At 38.6% G+C, this 16,610-nt stretch overlaps 1 protein-coding gene and 1 long non-coding RNA gene across 13 annotated transcripts in view; one reads left to right on the plus strand and one right to left on the minus strand.

Moving 5' to 3' along the window:
• Nucleotides 1–309: 309 nt before the first annotated feature.
• Nucleotides 310–10,148, plus strand: LOC135115325 (uncharacterized). Its single transcript, XR_010275955.1, has 3 exons — nt 310–458; nt 5,719–5,901; nt 9,645–10,148. It is a non-coding gene; the product is annotated as an uncharacterized LOC135115325 (long non-coding RNA).
• Nucleotides 6,108–16,610, minus strand: part of LOC135115321 (KICSTOR complex protein SZT2-like) — a 69,662-nt gene continuing 59,159 nt past the window's right edge. For 11 of the 12 annotated variants that reach the window (XM_064031947.1, XM_064031948.1, XM_064031957.1 and 8 more), the window contains 12 exons: nt 16,343–16,393; nt 14,694–14,801; nt 12,482–12,698; nt 12,201–12,331; nt 11,625–11,803; nt 11,025–11,131; nt 10,654–10,777; nt 10,402–10,533; nt 10,166–10,238; nt 9,915–10,081; nt 9,643–9,748; nt 6,108–9,520 (listed from right to left, as the gene is read on the minus strand). In XM_064031947.1, the coding sequence (XP_063888017.1) occupies nt 9,392–9,520; nt 9,643–9,748; nt 9,915–10,081; nt 10,166–10,238; nt 10,402–10,533; nt 10,654–10,777; nt 11,025–11,131; nt 11,625–11,803; nt 12,201–12,331; nt 12,482–12,698; nt 14,694–14,801; nt 16,343–16,393 (1,524 nt within the window). In that variant the 3' untranslated portion in view covers nt 6,108–9,391. The remainder of the gene's footprint in view (nt 9,521–9,642; nt 9,749–9,914; nt 10,082–10,165; nt 10,239–10,401; nt 10,534–10,653; nt 10,778–11,024; nt 11,132–11,624; nt 11,804–12,200; nt 12,332–12,481; nt 12,699–14,693; nt 14,802–16,342; nt 16,394–16,610) is intronic. The other variant, XM_064031956.1, reaches the window with a different exon arrangement.

The raw sequence follows: 16,610 nt of genomic DNA on the forward strand, positions 1-16,610 counted from the left end.
ATTTTGCTCTTGCACTTTGCCCTGGATGCCTAGAACACTGGCTGGCTCCAGCATATGCATTCTTGAAAGGACTTCGTCTCCGAAATTAAATCTCTTCCTGATCTGTTCTGCTGCTACTATAAAAAATAATCTGCAGTGGAAGCGAAACTCGTATATTCTTGTACATAGCATTCTTGTGGATGAATCCACAGATATATCGGTCTCTCAGAATTTATGCATCATGGCTCAGGGGACACTGGCAGTACTACTGCTGATGATGTTTATCCGTGTGGTACTTCTAATGTAAAGATTGGTAATGAAGATTCATTAGTGTTCTTTCTGGACTCTTGGTGCCCAGAAGTGTTCAGGATTGCCATATAAAGCCTTTAAGACCATTGTTGACTTTCATAACATAGTGCCTCCTATGTTTGCACTGCTTGCCGACTCAACCGTCCACACGGTGTCAACAAACCTATCAGGTAACAGTGATCAAGTTCAGCTGTTTGAGACAGTTAAGGTTTTGTCACGTGATGTGTCCACTCTGTATAGAAATTCTACTGAAATCCAGTAGACCCTCAGATGGGCCGAGTTTCAGTGACCCCACTTATCAGTTTGTTCCCAGTCCGATTGAAATAAGAACCATCCTCCACGAAGAGGCAGTGGAGATCAGAGAGGGAAAAAAGAGCTGATTCGGCTATCTTAAGATGACTTTGTTCAGATGTAGATTCAGTTTCTCAGAAGTTTGTTGAAGTTGACCTACCTTTTTTCATGATGCTAAAGTTATCCCTCTTGATTAATTATTTCCTATTAAACAGGACCTTGTTTGGGCTAAAATTAAAAACTCCGCATTAAAAAAAAAAAGATGTCGGCAGCTGGTAAAAATGTAGAATTTGGAATGTGACAAAGTCTACATCACAAAACATCTTACATTTGAACAGAGGCAGGAACTAATAATGCGTTTGTCTTCCCATAGAGTAATTACCCCCTTCCAGTTACCAGCTGCTGCCACCAACAGTGTACTTGATAGGGCGCACAAGTCCTTCAGGTTAATACTAATGTTACTGGCATGACACCACAAACAGTCTTCAGTTCCCAAGTCACAAAAAAAAAAAAAACTAAGTTCCTCCTCTAGCATTCAGTCTGGTCTTTACAAGTTGTTAAATATTGCTCATTCTAATTTAAACTGTTTATTCAATAAAGGTTTCTATGTATATAAGTTTTGTCATGAGAAAATTTCTCTTTTGTCTATCATTGAATCTTGGCTACAGCCATCCATTTCTGATTCTATAATTAATATTGAAGGTTATTCCCTGTTGAAACATGATTTTGAATCTCCTGTTCCTAAGTTAAGTGTTTGTGTTTATGTCAAAAATAATATTAAAGCCTATGTTTATTCTGACTCTGGCCCTTTTCCTAACACTAACACTTCATCTTCCTACCCTAAACTTTTATATTTTAACAGTTTATTATCCTCCTTCTTATACTCATGAAGAAAATATTGCTCTCATTGAATTTACTTACAACCTCAGTACCAATAAGGAACTTGTAATAGTGGGTGACTTAATCTCCCTACAATTTCTTGGACATTGTTCCTGATCAAAATATTTCTGCTTGTAACTCTGTGTTCCTTGATATCTTCCAAACTCTTGGTGTTCATCAGTGGGTACTTGAACCTACTTTTGTCCATTCTGGGAATATTTTGGACTTCATTTTAACTTATGACTCTGATCATATTCAACATGTGGTATTTCCTACCTTTCTTCAGTGTGGTCATTCTGTCATCAAAGCTTCCTATTTATTCCAAAGTAAAGTTCCTTATGAAAAGGTTTTTGAAGCTTTGTTTGATTGGGCCAAGAAATTTTAATAGGATTTGTAGTGCCTTCAGATTCTACAATTGGGACAATGAACTATCACACCACAATGTTGATGATGCCACCTCTTTCCTAACAAATACTTTAAGCCAACTTACTAAAATGACACATCCCCAAAAGTCTACTCACAGGAAGTCCCCTCCATGGTCTAAGCCTGTCCCTCGTAACCTGTACAGACAGTGTACTGTGAGGTGGAATGAGTGCAAATTGTTTAGACAGATGTATGTTAGACAATCTCACCTCTCACTTCAAAAGCTTTTTGAAATTTAAATAAATGCCAGCTTAAGATCTACTGCCTTAAATGCTCAAATTGATTATGAGAAAAATCTTATTCAACTTTACCTTACTGAACCCAAATTGTTTCATTCCTACATCAGAAACAGAAAAATGGATAGACCTAGAGTTGGTCCTATGATGGTTGACAGTAACCTAACTGATGACTAATACTATGGCTAATGTATTTGTTGAAGCATTTGGTTCTGTATTTGTTTTTGAGCCATCTTTGAACCCTTTTTCCCACCAGATGTGTCATGGTAACCTTTCATCTATCCACTTTCAGCCCAATGATGTAGAATTTAATTTAAAATCTCTTGATGCTGACAGCGCCATGGGACTCAACAACCTTTATCCTTGTCTATTAAAAGAGCATGCCATGGAACTTGCCTGTCCTTTGTTAATAATCTTTGATGAATCAATGACATCTGGCTCCTTACCTCAGTCTTGGAAGCTGTCTCATATGTCTCCAATGTAAAAGAAAGGGTCGTGCAGTGATTCATTGAACTACAGGCCCATCACCCTAAATCCTGTCCCTTGTAAAATGATGGAATATATTATTTGCAAATCTCTGTTTGACTTCATTGATGACCACCTGCTCTTTGATGAGTTACAATTTGGTTTCAGGCCTAACTGTTCCATTACTGACCTGTTACTGCTTACATGTGACTTTATAAACTACAGGTACGATCAAGGGCATGTGGTTGACTTAATCCTATTTGACTTAAGTGTTAATGCCTTTGACTGTGTTCATCATCAAACTCTTGTTGAGTCGTTGGTAGCTTTTGGAATCTTGGGCAACCTACTACAGTGGATCACTAGTTTTCTTTTGGGCTGTACAATGAAAGTTTTAATTAATGGTCATGCTAGTACTTCAAAGACAGTTTTAAGTGGTGTTTCTCAAGGCTAAGTTCTTGGTTTACTGCTGCTCTTCATTTTTATCAATCATACTTGTTCTCAGATCCAATGTAATTACAAAATGTTTGCAGATGATATCAAGTTATAATTTCATTCATCAGCTCCTTCACCAACTTACTCTCAGTCTTTGCTTAACAAGCAGAATGACATTGACTTGCTGTCATCAGTAGCTGCTTCCTGGATGCTGAGATTTTCCACTGGTAAATGTGTCCATCCTGTGATATGCTAGACATTGTTATATCTATGCTGAGTATCTCCATACTCCTATTTACACTCTTAATGGCAGCCCAATAAATTCTTGTTTATCACAGAAAGACCTTGGAGTAACAGTTGACAATAAATTGAAATTTAACCAACATGTAAGATATACAGCTGCTAAGGCTGGAGGTGTTGCCACAAACTTTCTGAAATCTATGGTCTGTTGCTCAGTAAACTTCATGTCATCTCTCTTTATGTCTGATGTCAGACCTATTCTGGACTTTGCATCTCCAGTCTGGAATCTTGGACTTCTTGGCCAGAATCTCTTGGAATCTGTCCAATGCAGGTGGACAAAACAGATAACTAGACTGGCAGACTTTTTTTCATCAGGAGAGGCTTGCCAGATTAGGACTGTTCTCTGTCAGGGATAGCTTATTAAGAAAAGACCTTACATATTGTTACTGTATTTTCCATGGCCTCAGTATCATCAAGGGGGACCTGAGGAGATATTATTCTGATTTTCCTCAGAATGACTGCTGCTTCCATGTCAGAGACCCATCTGTGTGCTGAGCACGTAACAGAGGTGATAGTGTCTGGCATGGAGGTGCACATTCCTCACTCTTCCTCTCACCCTAAGCTTCCAAACCTTGGTTTAACATGGCCTGTTCTCATGCTATACATGATATAGAGGCTGCCCACAAAAGGTACTGGAGCCTTCCATCACCTGAATCTTATGCACTTTATATCATGCCAAGTCTTTCCATCAACTAGCCAAAAAAAAACAGTTCCTCAAATGCCTTCCCTTTTTCCTCCACAGCCTTAACCTTTTTACACCATCTTTTCACTATCCTTTCCTACTCCACCTCACACTCCTCTCACACCAAACAGATCTGCACTCTCTACTATGGCTTTATTAAAATTACTCCACTGCCTCAATGTCACCCACCTCCTACCCTCTCACTTAAGTTATGACACCCAAATTCCTTGACAGATGTGAATCCAACCTTGATGAGCAACTGACATTACTCCATCACACAGGACTTCTTTCCCCTAATGGGATCACCAGGAGTCCAAGCCAAAAGGCCCTCTGTTGCCTTTCTTGAATACACTCTTCCACCTCATTACTTTCCTTCTCTGCACTTCAGTTTCCTTCTGAGGCATTTGTTGACCTTTTTTTTCTTGCAGGTTTTTGGGTGTCTGGCAGCACACAAACTGTCAGAGACACCTGTGGCAAGTGCAAGACAGAGAGGGATGAGGGTGGAGGATGTTATAACATTTACAGCATAACTGGTTCTAGATCTTTTTTTTTTTTTTGTGAAAGGTGTAGATAGTGCACTTAGTTTTAACTACAGGGTTGTGTCTTAATATTCATAGATTTCATGACTTGACATTGTGGTAACTTTTGTGTGCCTCATCATTTAATTTCATGTGCTCATTTATTTATCTAGAAAGGGATAAGTTTATGAAATTTATAAAAGTTACATATAAGAGATCTTGCATTATGAAGGTTTGTTTAAAGTTCTTAGCTTGGCTCTTGTTTATCAGCATCATCTAGTTCAGTCAGTCTTTGTCAGTCTGCCAGTCCACACAGTTCTACAGTTTGTCCTGTTTTTTATCTGGGTTCTTATCATCAACATCACTCTTTTAAAGATGCTTTTGAAATTCAGGTTCTGAGCCTTAATGAATTGTCCTTGGCTCTCAGATGGCAACTCACCAAACTAGTAAACAATGTGCTGTTTGTCTCAGTTTCTTTGCAATCTAAGTTCTTGCCTTTCCTTTGTCTTTTGTGGCACTTTACTTTCACCTCATAATGTCTTATATGCCTTATCTGGTCATATGACTAATTTTTCTCCACATGACTAAATTCCTGTAATTTGTCGTTCATTTACTTTGCTGATGTTGCCAGTTCAGAGCCTGCATGTCAGTCCCTTAATACTTGAGCCATCTCTCACAGCACACCCACACATCCATCTCACTGTGTTCTCTTCAGTCTGTTCCAAGCCTTTCACTTTGTGTTTAATGTCCAAATTGTAGAAACATGAAGCATTGCACTTCCTACTCATGGAAGTTCAGTCATAACTGCAAGGTCTCTGTGTAACTTTTGTAGCCAAATGTGATAGTTTTTCCTTCCCATAAGTGTCTCATTTAGGGAAGAAGTGTTGTGTGTAATTGGTTTTATATATATTTTTGAGACATTTAAGCTGAGAATATTCAGATTGATTATAGAGCCAGCTTCTAAACTTTCTAGAACTTTGATTGCAGTTACTGCATTCTGTATTAAACTACAGAATGAAGTCCTGTATTTTTTAAAAACCAAAACTGTATTAGGTTTGAATGCTGTTTGCACTCAGTAGTCAGTACCCATGTAAAATGCTTCACAAAGTTGAAAAATCCCCCAAGACTTTTGTAATGAAAATTGTCCCAAAATCCTTCCCACTTTTACACCACCTAACAGCACACCAACTTTACTCATCACCAGGTCCTCCTCTTTCTAATGACACCATCCAGAGGTCTCTATGTGGTGTAGTTATGGAGAGAGAGCAAGTTTAGATGGGAGAGCACATCATCCTCGCATGAAGTGCACTTGAGACCTGATGGAGCAGAGCCTTTGTGTGCCAGGTAGGAAAGTGTTGCTGCCGCTCACACACCACACCAGTGCCAGGTATGGGGTGCCAGTACATTAACACAGATTGCCTCATCTATCTGTGGTGCTTTCATGACAATGTGAGTGCAGTCACTTGCATCAGTCACATTTGGAAAATTGCACAATCCACTTTGTTTAATCTGGTGTGTGTGTGTGTGTGTGTGTGTGTTTGCAACATGAGTCTATGCCACAACCTCAAGGACAAATGAGTATAAGAATACAAATGTTTTTGATGACTTTATTGTCAAAAAATATAGGCATATATCAGTCACAAATACTGAACAAAACCTTTTGTATTTTCTGCTTTTTACACTAATTGTGAATCAGCAGGGATTTCAGTCACACCACATCTCCCTGCTTTCAGTATGGTACAACTGATATCTGAGAGAATAATGATTGGGTATAATACATAATGCAAGAAACAAATAAAATTAAGATACTTTATATACATCAGAATCTGCAGTTTGGCATAGAAGACGATGATGACAAGGCAGTATTCCTACTCCTGTCTCCACTGTACTGGTGGCAACATGGCACAGACTCAGCATGTAGAGCAATGGCATCTTGTACCTCATCCTATAAATGTGCTCTCTCAAAAATGCATAATTCATATTTCATAACAAATATATATTCATACTTGATATATACATAAAGAAGTGCTAAATTAATTTTTCATTAGTATATGTAAAATTGTGTAAATGAAATAATTGACATACATGCAATTCCTAATGCTTTGTGCCTTCCATACTGATGTGTTAAGGCATTGCCAAAGGTTTGGTTTGGTCTTGTCTCTCCTTCAATAATCACACTTACCCTAACATAATGAGCAAGATAATTAAGATCTCCCACAGGACAAACATCACACCATGTCTTTGTTCTCCTTCCTTCCTACAGCTGCACACACTTATAAGAGGAAATGTATGCATTAAGTTACCTGAAGAACAGCTTTTCAGAATGTCTTTCTTTTCTTTTATAAAATGATGGTGCACAGATGTATTACTCGTTTTCCTCCTCCCTGTCTTGGTGCACAGATGTATTACTCGTTTTCCTCCTCCCTGTCTTTAAGTATGTTTCCAAGCATACATCCCCAGCAAGGACAGCCCTCTTGTCAGTCAGAATGATTTATACAAGAGTTAGAGTTGAAGAAAGAAAAATTGAAAGATTAAATATAGTTAGACAACCTCTCCTTACACCTACTTTCTCCTTTCTTGAAAACAGACAAGGAATAAGGCTATACTACAGAAATCACATACTGAATGGCAACCCTCTTTGTGCATGACTTATTTCTACAGCGATGCACAGTTTTTATGATGTTCACCTATCTGCTCCTCACCAAATTGTTATATTAACCGGAACAATTTATTGATCAACACTAATATAAACTACTATAGAATTTATCTTAAAATGAGCACCATTAATTGTTCTGTCTAAAGCAAGGTAAATATAGCTGTAATTAAAGAAAAATGTTCATGAACTACTGTATGAGCAAACTGGTCTCTGTCAGCTGAATATCATTGAGTAACTGACCAAATACGAAGACTTGGAGTACTACATGTTGCTGCTTGTACTAAACTAGCGTGTGAGTTGCCTGTGCATACATAACAGGGTCTGTTATATTCCAGCACAACTCTTTTTCTTAAGTGACAACTTGATGTTTGATTCCTCCTTCCCTTTGTATCTCTAAGCATTATGCAGTTAATTACTTTATTTATTTATTTATTATTATTATTATTATTATTATTATTATTATTATTATTTTTTTTTTTTTTTTTTGCCTTCACTGCCTCAGCTCCCTGAAATAATTCTGGTTGTATCATGCCTGAAATGCACGTCATTTGTTACCAAAATCCCACCTAAAAGTGTTCCAATGTGGTGATTTACTAATTACATATACATGTAATTAGTGAATTTCATATTGAGACTTTGGGTCTTATCATCTTAACAGAGCCCACGAGTAATTACAAGGCATTAGTGTCAACATGTCCCTGGCTGGCTGGGCTGTGTCCAGCAGGTCTGAGTTGCCAGTTATGCATTTTCCTTGCAGTGTTACCACATCGGGCAAGGATATATATACTCTCTCTCTCTCTCTCTCTCTCTAGACAAGAGATACAATTGCAGAACACATCTATTGGAGAGAGAGAGAGAGAGAGAGAGAGAGAGAGAGAGAGAGAGAGAGAGAGAGAGAGAGAGAGAGAGAGAGAGAGAGAAATACAAACACTATGCCTGTCATGTTGATGTGTTGTCTGTGATATCTTTTGGAGAGAGAGAGAGAGAGAGAGAGAGAGAGAGAGAGAGAGAGAGAGAGAGAGAGAGAGAGAGAGAGAGAGAGAGTGGGCATACGCGCGCGCACGCACTATACATGCCTTGCGACATAAAAGTGATCATATATCTTGTCGAGAGAGAGAGAGAGAGAGAGAGAGAGAGAGAGAGAGAGAGAGAGAGAGAGAGAGAGAGAGAGAGAGAGAGAGAGAGAGAGAGAGAATCCTCACCTTGCATGGTAACACTGTAAACCACAAGGAAAATACATACCTGGCAACTCAGGCCTGCTGAACGTGGCACAGCCAGCCAGGGACAACACATTGACACTAGTGCCAAATATAACATGACATTCTTCAAAATAGCCAAATTGATTTGTATTATATTGAGAGGTCTTTTAATACTGGAAAATAAATAAAGATAAAAGTAAAGCTTCTTTTTTTCTAATTGAGAATCACCTACACCAAATCTTGATAACTTCATCTTTTCTTGCCACAAGTGAACTAGAAATCAAAATTTTCTAATCTAGAACTCTAATAAGGGAAACATCTAATATCACAGGTGAAAGTCTTTGCCGAAATGACTGGTGTCCTGATAGTCTGGATTTTATAACCCTATTGGAGAGAGAGAAAAAAAAGCATTTTAGGAGTCCCCCTCCACTACCTTGTTGGGTTTCCCTTTGCAGCCATCCCAGTACCTAGGCTGCCCCTCATCTCAACATGGCCAGGGCTTACTGGCTATAACTGTAATCCTACAAGATCCCAGAACACACATCAGATGCCTCACATAGGTTCCATGAGAATACTTATGTTTCTCTTCTCACTGCATAGACTGTATAAAGTTATCCATTGCATAATAATAAGAAATACATTAACTTTTTTTCAACAACAAAAGTTGTCTGCTGATTAATAATTTCTGATGGCTGACTAGTTATGTGTATGCTGCATTTTGCATCACAGAGTTTGTATATTTGAGTGTACATTCCTGACAAAAAAAATGCATCTGCAAAAGTACAAACTAACTCTCAAAGCAGCACACTACCTCTCTTACATTAGTAATACAAGGCCATATCCTAGAAAATGAAATACAAAAAACGACTGTCACACTCATACCTTGTATATTGAAGATGTTAATGTTTATCTCATTTTGAAAAACTGTCAAGTGTCAAGTTCCTATTTTCAGTGTTTGGGTGTATTTAGGTGTAAAATATTTCAAAATATGACCATGGAAAACCCCAAGGGCTAGGCCTGTGCTAGAGCAGCCCACTCCACAGATGGAAACAACAAGCATTGACAAAGTCTTGGATGAGAGCTTGAACCCTCTGGTCCAGGACTGGGCTGGTGCCTTCCCCCTTCAGTTGCTTGTAGACACAGCACAACTCCTGCCATAAAAATCAAGATATAAATACTTCATTTATCAAGTAATGAAGAAGAAAAAAATGATGAAAAAATTAAAATAGGATATTTGTAGCTTTCCACTTCCATTAAAATGTCCCAAACTTACAGCCTTTTGGTGGTGGAGATTGATAGAGAGCATCATGAAGGCATCAGGACAACCAGGACTCAGGACCACCACATGCTGTATATTGCCATCACTGGAGGTCAGATTCCTGCAACACATGACACTTCCCTCAACAAAATGTACTCATTTGTGTTAATGACTGATTACTATTTTCATGAGGCAAGCTGTAATTATTGAGAAAATTAGCAAATCAAGAAAGATTCTTCTATTTAAGTAAATCCTGTTGAAGGCTTATTCACTGAGGCATCTACCACCTGTGTCGCTCCTGGTACTTGGACTGCAGCACCCTGATCAGGCCCTGGTACCAGTGAAGTGGCTTGGAAAGCAGAGGCAGCAACTGTGAGTCCACTGATCCCAAAGGCTCCACACTCACAAGGTTCAGCAATTCACTTAACTCTGTGAAGCTCAAACCACCAAGGACCTGCGGGTAGTTGATTTTTGTTTTTATATTTGTACAGCTGGCACCAAAATAGAAGGCATCAGGAAGACTTGAGTGTTAACTGACCTGCTCTCTGGGAAGTTTTTGTCTATCTTCCTCCCGCAGGCTGGCTGTCAGGCGCTGCCACAGCGAATCTCGTCTAGAGGCACCAAGCAAAATGTGTTTAAATTTTAAGGATTTTGGGCTTGATACAGTATGATAACCAGGTAGTTCCAATTTAATGCACACAAGTCCACTAAGACACTTCACAAGAGATACAGCATTGTAGCACTGAGTGGCACAGCCTCCAAGTATTGACTCACCTGCAGTGTATCTTGGCTTGGTTAAAAATGTGGTGAATGCGTGTACGAGCCTCCTCTGCCTGGAGCTCCAGTGTGCGTTGCATGGTTTCTTCATACTGTGTGTAATAGCCAAGGTAGTTGACGCTCTCAGACCTGCCAACAACACCTCTTTTATTAAGATGGTTTCTTTCATGCTGCATCTGAAACCACAACAGACAAAAAGTAAGCTTCACTGTTATCACTCATTAAATTTGTGTCTGAAGCAGAACTGACCTGATGCCACCAAAGGACTTGACAGAGGATGGGAGGCCTTCCTGGGTGGCTATGGTTGGGTCAGAGGCCTCCTCACAGGTGGTGGTGATTGGTGGAGTGTCTGTTCCACTATGGTCACAACTCTCTGAAAGGATACAACATTCATTACTAAGTTAACTGTACTTATCCACGTCATGTGTCCCTAAATAGAAAGATACAACATTCATTACTAAGATAACTGTAGTTATCCAGGTCATGTCCCTAAATAGGATACATATGACCATGAAATAAGTATCTGACCAAATGTTATACAAAAATCTGTAGTAATCTGAAACATGAAAGTTAAAAATGAAAGTCTGGGGCATGGTGTGGTGAGAATGGAGGGGAGGCACCTGTCTGTGTGGAGGAGGGAGTCCACCGGCGGCCAAGAGACGGGGCAATGGACACTGTGCGGAAATGTCCCATCTTCTTCTCGAGGATGCGGTTCGGGTACATCTCACTGTGATGTTATAACAATGAGCTTCTTCAGAACACAAAGAAACCAATCTGCTTTTTATCACATTTGTTGAGTTGCAAGATCTCAGGTTACCTTTATGTTTTATTAAAGTTAATTAAAGTACACAATGTTTTATTACTTAAAGTTAATTAAAGTACACAAAGTTCTTTATTTACATGAATGATGCTTTTGGAATGTGCCTGCATTGATAAAATTTGAGTCATTCAAATTGCAACCCACTTGTTAAAAACAAAAGAAAACAATAAAATCAGGGATAGTGAATATGATGCATCAAATTTCAAGTGCATTCCAAATAATTTTTACAATATTTGTCAAAAGTATTATTCTAAACCTGTATATCTGAAGCATGTGTAAATTGAGAAATTAATGTATGCATGAAAGTTTGAAAACTTGCACAAGAAAAGCCCTACTACCCATTGAGGCCTATAAAAAAAATACAAGACAAGTGTTGAATAAGAGAGACCAGGACTCTCACCGTGTGCTGGTGAGGATGACATAGAAGTTGAGATGGAGATGGTGGAGCAGACTGTTGGCTGCCGTGTTGTGGGAGACCAGCAGGGTCACATCGTAATCATCAGATACCCGCTGGTCGTTGCCGTCCCGGTAGTGCACGTGGCAGGTCTTGGTGTGCACCAGGATGAACTCTGTGTTGTGCTGACCAACAAAACATCAACATTCTAATGCACACCCAAAACTACAGTTCAATTTTTTGCTTCATTACAACCTGATAGTGCAAATCTGTATCAGCTTGCAGAAAGACTAAGGTAATGGAATTGTGCTATACCCTGAGAATTATGACACCTGGACATGAAACAAAAATGCAAAAGGGAAGTGGAGATGGGTGATGCAACAGCTAGAAGGTTAGAGAAATAAAAAGCCTCCTCCTTTGCAATATAAGTAAGAAAGTAACAGAAGCATGTATCTTTTCTTTATAATCATTTCAGCATTTACTAATGCTAAAAAGTCTCCAAAATTATTAAAAGGTTGTTATGTACATTACAAATATGAATAGCAAGAAGTATTGAGAAAATCAAGTGAACAACACACTCACCATTACAGCATCAGGGTCGAGAATAACTGGGGTCATGCGGAGAACCTTCATCTTGTACTGTTTCTCTCGGGCCAGAAGGTAGTTGTACAGCTGCTCCCCAGGAGTGCCTGTATCTTCTATGGTGAGAGCACCTGAGAGCAACACATGTCAGTCTAACACCACTTGAGAATAGCACAGATAATTTAGTTTATGTAAACCTGAGAGTAACACAAAAGTAAATGTAAGAGCACCCGAGATTATGAAAGATAATTACAACTAAGATGAATGAGCAGTGAATGCACCTGAGTAGATAAGGTTCCTGGCAAAGTTTGGGCCTTTGTTGTAGTACTTGATGAAGTCTGAGAGGCAGGAGGAGAGGTGGTAGCCTCGAGTGAAGAGCAGCTGCCGGTCTGCCACATAAGCACACAGCGCCCGTAGGTGGAAGTCATAAGTGAAGGAGTGCAGGTGAAGCAGGACCTTGATGTCATCCACCTTGTCCAAGAAGGAGTTGATGGCAAACTGTGGGAGAGTTGGAGGTCAGCTGGTGTCATGAACTGTGTGACCAAGCAAGACCATTATGCTGGTGATGGAGCACTACTCTTACATCATTACTTGTCACTCCTGGAATAGCAAAACACACACACACACACACAAAATAAATAAATAAAATAATAATAATAATAATAATAATAATAATAATAATAATAATAATAATAATAATAATAATAATAATAATAATAATAAATAGGTAAGTAAATAAAACAAAAACAAAATAAAAATAAATATATGAATAAATAATAATATGTAACAATTATATTTTTTGTCATGATGAGACATTTATTAAAGTCCTTTAACCCTTTTGAAGTGTTTACTGACTGCAATCCCATTCTTTCCAATACATTATTTCTTTATTCTTTTATTTATTTATTTATTTATTTTTTTCAAGCCTTTGCATACCTCATTCCCCACTTTACACCTAGAAATCCATATATTCATTCTTTTTTTAAGTTAACATCCTTGTTCCTTTAGTGATCTCAACAGACTGTTTTCAATCAACCACTCATTTTAACATCTGTCTCTCTCATCACATTGCTCAACACAACCACTTCACCCCTCACTGACAGCTGCCCTCAACCACAGCATACTCCGCACGTCTCCTCACTCACTGATCTGTTTAGTGCTCGCACCTCACAGCTACACAGGACAGACATACGTATACTTTTAATGGACGTATTTTATATGCTGAAAAACTTGTACAGTCGATCCTGCTCTGATGCAAACTTCTGTTACATGATTTTTGTTTAACACGGCTTGAAAATGCAGACAGAAATCTCTTCTTACACAACTAAGACCCACTCTTGTGCAACATTTCACATTCAAAGCATATGCCCACCTGCTGCCACCTCTTGGCAGCTCACTCATGTGTAATACATAATGAAGTAAAACTCAAGAGTAACTCATTAAAACTGAACAATTCTTTTCACTGAAATGGTGCCTGATCTAAGTGGCTCTTCTACTCTTAAGGTGCAAAGGCTGACTACCCCATCCTCTCACTGCAAGCCCACCCACCTTCCCATTGACAAGAACCCTGGAGGTAACACATATAACTGAAGTTGGAGAGAAGATAGTGATAGGAAGGACTTTTAAGGTAAACAAGTGAATATTTGCATTGTATTTTTGGTGCCGAAACTTTACCAATAATGGACTCAAAAAAGGGACTTTTAGGGAGGGGTGCAGAAGGAAATAAAGGGTTTCAAAAGTCCTTCAAACACAATATTTTTCTAAAGTGAAGATCTTGCAGAAGAAATTGATCACGTTAAAGGAGGACTAACAGTAAATTCTGTGCTAATTGAGAAAATTAGTGACTTGTTCCAATGTTCCACAAATCATACAACTAGTCACTAAGACAAAAGACACACAACAAGAGAAGAGCTTTACATAAAAATGCACATTTCCCATTTATGCAGCACTATTGCTCATCACGTGATACGGAGAAGCTGTAAGAAAACACAGTGACTCTTCTCTTTGTCTGTCTCACTCAAGGCAGCACCACTCACAGATGTAGCTCAGATTACAGTGGTTTACAGACTGCATAAAAGTTCCAGTTGCTCCTTCAAGAGACCTCCGTGTTAAAGTCACAAATCATTAACAGCAAACTTAGTATAGACGTGGCATCAAGCAGAGGTTAATGTGGACAGGCAGGAGACACATGAGGTTTCAGTGAAAAGCAAGCCTAAGACCCCCACTAGTGGACAAGCTGAAGCAAGGCTCTGGCACCCCAACATACATCCCAGTGTTACCTTAGACCAAAACAGACTAATTTTGATACACATCTTGAGAGGAAAGGTTTTCACTCGTTGCTCAAGACTGAGGTTCAGAACTTACAGGCACACACTGCATGGAAGACATAAGGAGCGTGACTGGCATGTTAGAGAAGACTTAGAGAAGACTTTCTGCCCAGGGTAACATCCAGGCATGACAAAAACAAGAAGCATCCGACAAGACTTGGCTTACTTTGTCCTCTATCTGGTCTGGAGGACAACCCTCAGGAAAGAGAGGTGTTGTGGGGGAGAGCGGTGAGGAGAGAGGACCTCCAGGCTTAACTTCAGCTGCTCCCTCCATCTTCATGTGGAGAGAACAAACCTATAGCCATGTGAGCTGAGAATGTCTTACTCATGTTTACCCTTCATGCACCTCTGGGATAATTCTGGTGTACAGTTGCTAAATCCAAGAGTGGTTAGTAATAAAGGAAGCTAGTTTAATGAATAGAAAAAAAAAGAAAATTACTGTGAAAAAAAAACATCACAACACAACATAAACTGAAAAGTAAGAAATTAACATTAGAAAAGAACTATAAATGTTGACTGTATATCTCCAAATATGTATAAAATTAACTTCAAATTATGAAAAAGGCATATAAAAATAATTCCAAGAGAACTAATATGCAGGTCAGCAATACATGCCAGAGTTTTGATCTTGCATCATCTGAACTTAATTTGTTGCTCTTTAGAGTGCTCAGTCAGGTCTTGTGTTTAAGTTTGTGTAATTTGTACTGTTTTCACTGCACACTGAAAAAGGATCAAGACAGGTTGGCTGTCAACTTTCCTGCACCTCACAGACCATCCATGGTGACAATAGCAGCTATTCCATCCCTGTACTAACTTCAAATCTTAATTCAAATAAGATTATATTCCTTTAGATTTTGATGATAAGCCTCCCTTTGGCTGAAACACAGATAGGTAGAGAGACAGGCCTGCCACTTTTAGTAATGTACGTATGCAATATGTTACACATTCATCATTGTAAGACACCTCAGTTGGTGTTTCCTGGGGAATTTTTAATCAATCTTGTGTCAGACCGTTTTACACATGTAGAAATAATTTATCAAAGGAGATAAACAGAATCATGAGACTCCTGGCCTGACACTCATGAAGCTTGATGGGGTAATACACAAATTCATCAGAAATTACTATAATACAGGGCCAGTGACTGTCAGAAAATCAACAGTTAATCTGTAACCTCAACTGAGGGTGCTTCTTACCAAGACACAGAATAAAACAATGCAAGTTACACAAACAGAAATCATGCTAAAGTTACTGACATACAGAGGAGTGCCAGCAGCCTGTTGCACTCCTTAATTATTGGACACATTCACTGGTCTAACAAGTCTACTTAACTACAAAATAAAGGATGCAATGTGTTTTCCTGCCTCAAGTCTGTACTTGCAGCTTATGATGAACATGAGGAAAGATTTAATAAATCAACTTAATAAAGAACTGGCATGACAGTATTCATACAAATCTCCATTATGTATTCAGTAGGATTTGTTACTAAGAAAGACAAATAAATTTGAGAAAACTATTAGAATCCAAAACATTTGCAGAAGATAAATGACTTTTAAATGCAAATGCATCTCTCTCTCTCTCTCTCTCTCTCTCTCAAAAAAAAAAAAAAAAAAAAAAAAAAAAAAACTTCAAAAAAAAAAGAAAAAGAAAAAAAAAAGAAGAAAAAAAAAAAAAAAACTAAGGAAGACATGAAAGCACTACCAAAACTCATACAACGGGGAATACACTTTAAGTAACTGAGGGATAGGTTATCAGCATTCACAGCTCCCTGCTGCTTACTGCTACCCATGAGCAACACGAAGACAAAAGTGAACTGACCTGAGAGGAGAGCTTCTTGGCTTCCAGGCGGCACGACTCCAGCACATAGATCTGTGGGACGGATCACACTCAACAATATGAAGGCACAAAGTGAAGACTGAATGCTGTGTTGCCCTCTCTTAAAACAATTTTTCACTGTGCTTTTATCCATTGCTCTTGTTCAGAAAAGAACCACTGAATAAGAAGAATTTAATGTAAATATACTCTTAAAGGTGCTTTATTGAGTATATACTGTGGTTTAACTTCTGGAAGTGTAGTTCAAAGGAAA

The sequence above is a fragment of the Scylla paramamosain genome, chromosome 29 (assembly GCF_035594125.1).
Source record: "Scylla paramamosain isolate STU-SP2022 chromosome 29, ASM3559412v1, whole genome shotgun sequence".
Taxonomy (NCBI): domain Eukaryota; kingdom Metazoa; phylum Arthropoda; class Malacostraca; order Decapoda; family Portunidae; genus Scylla; species Scylla paramamosain.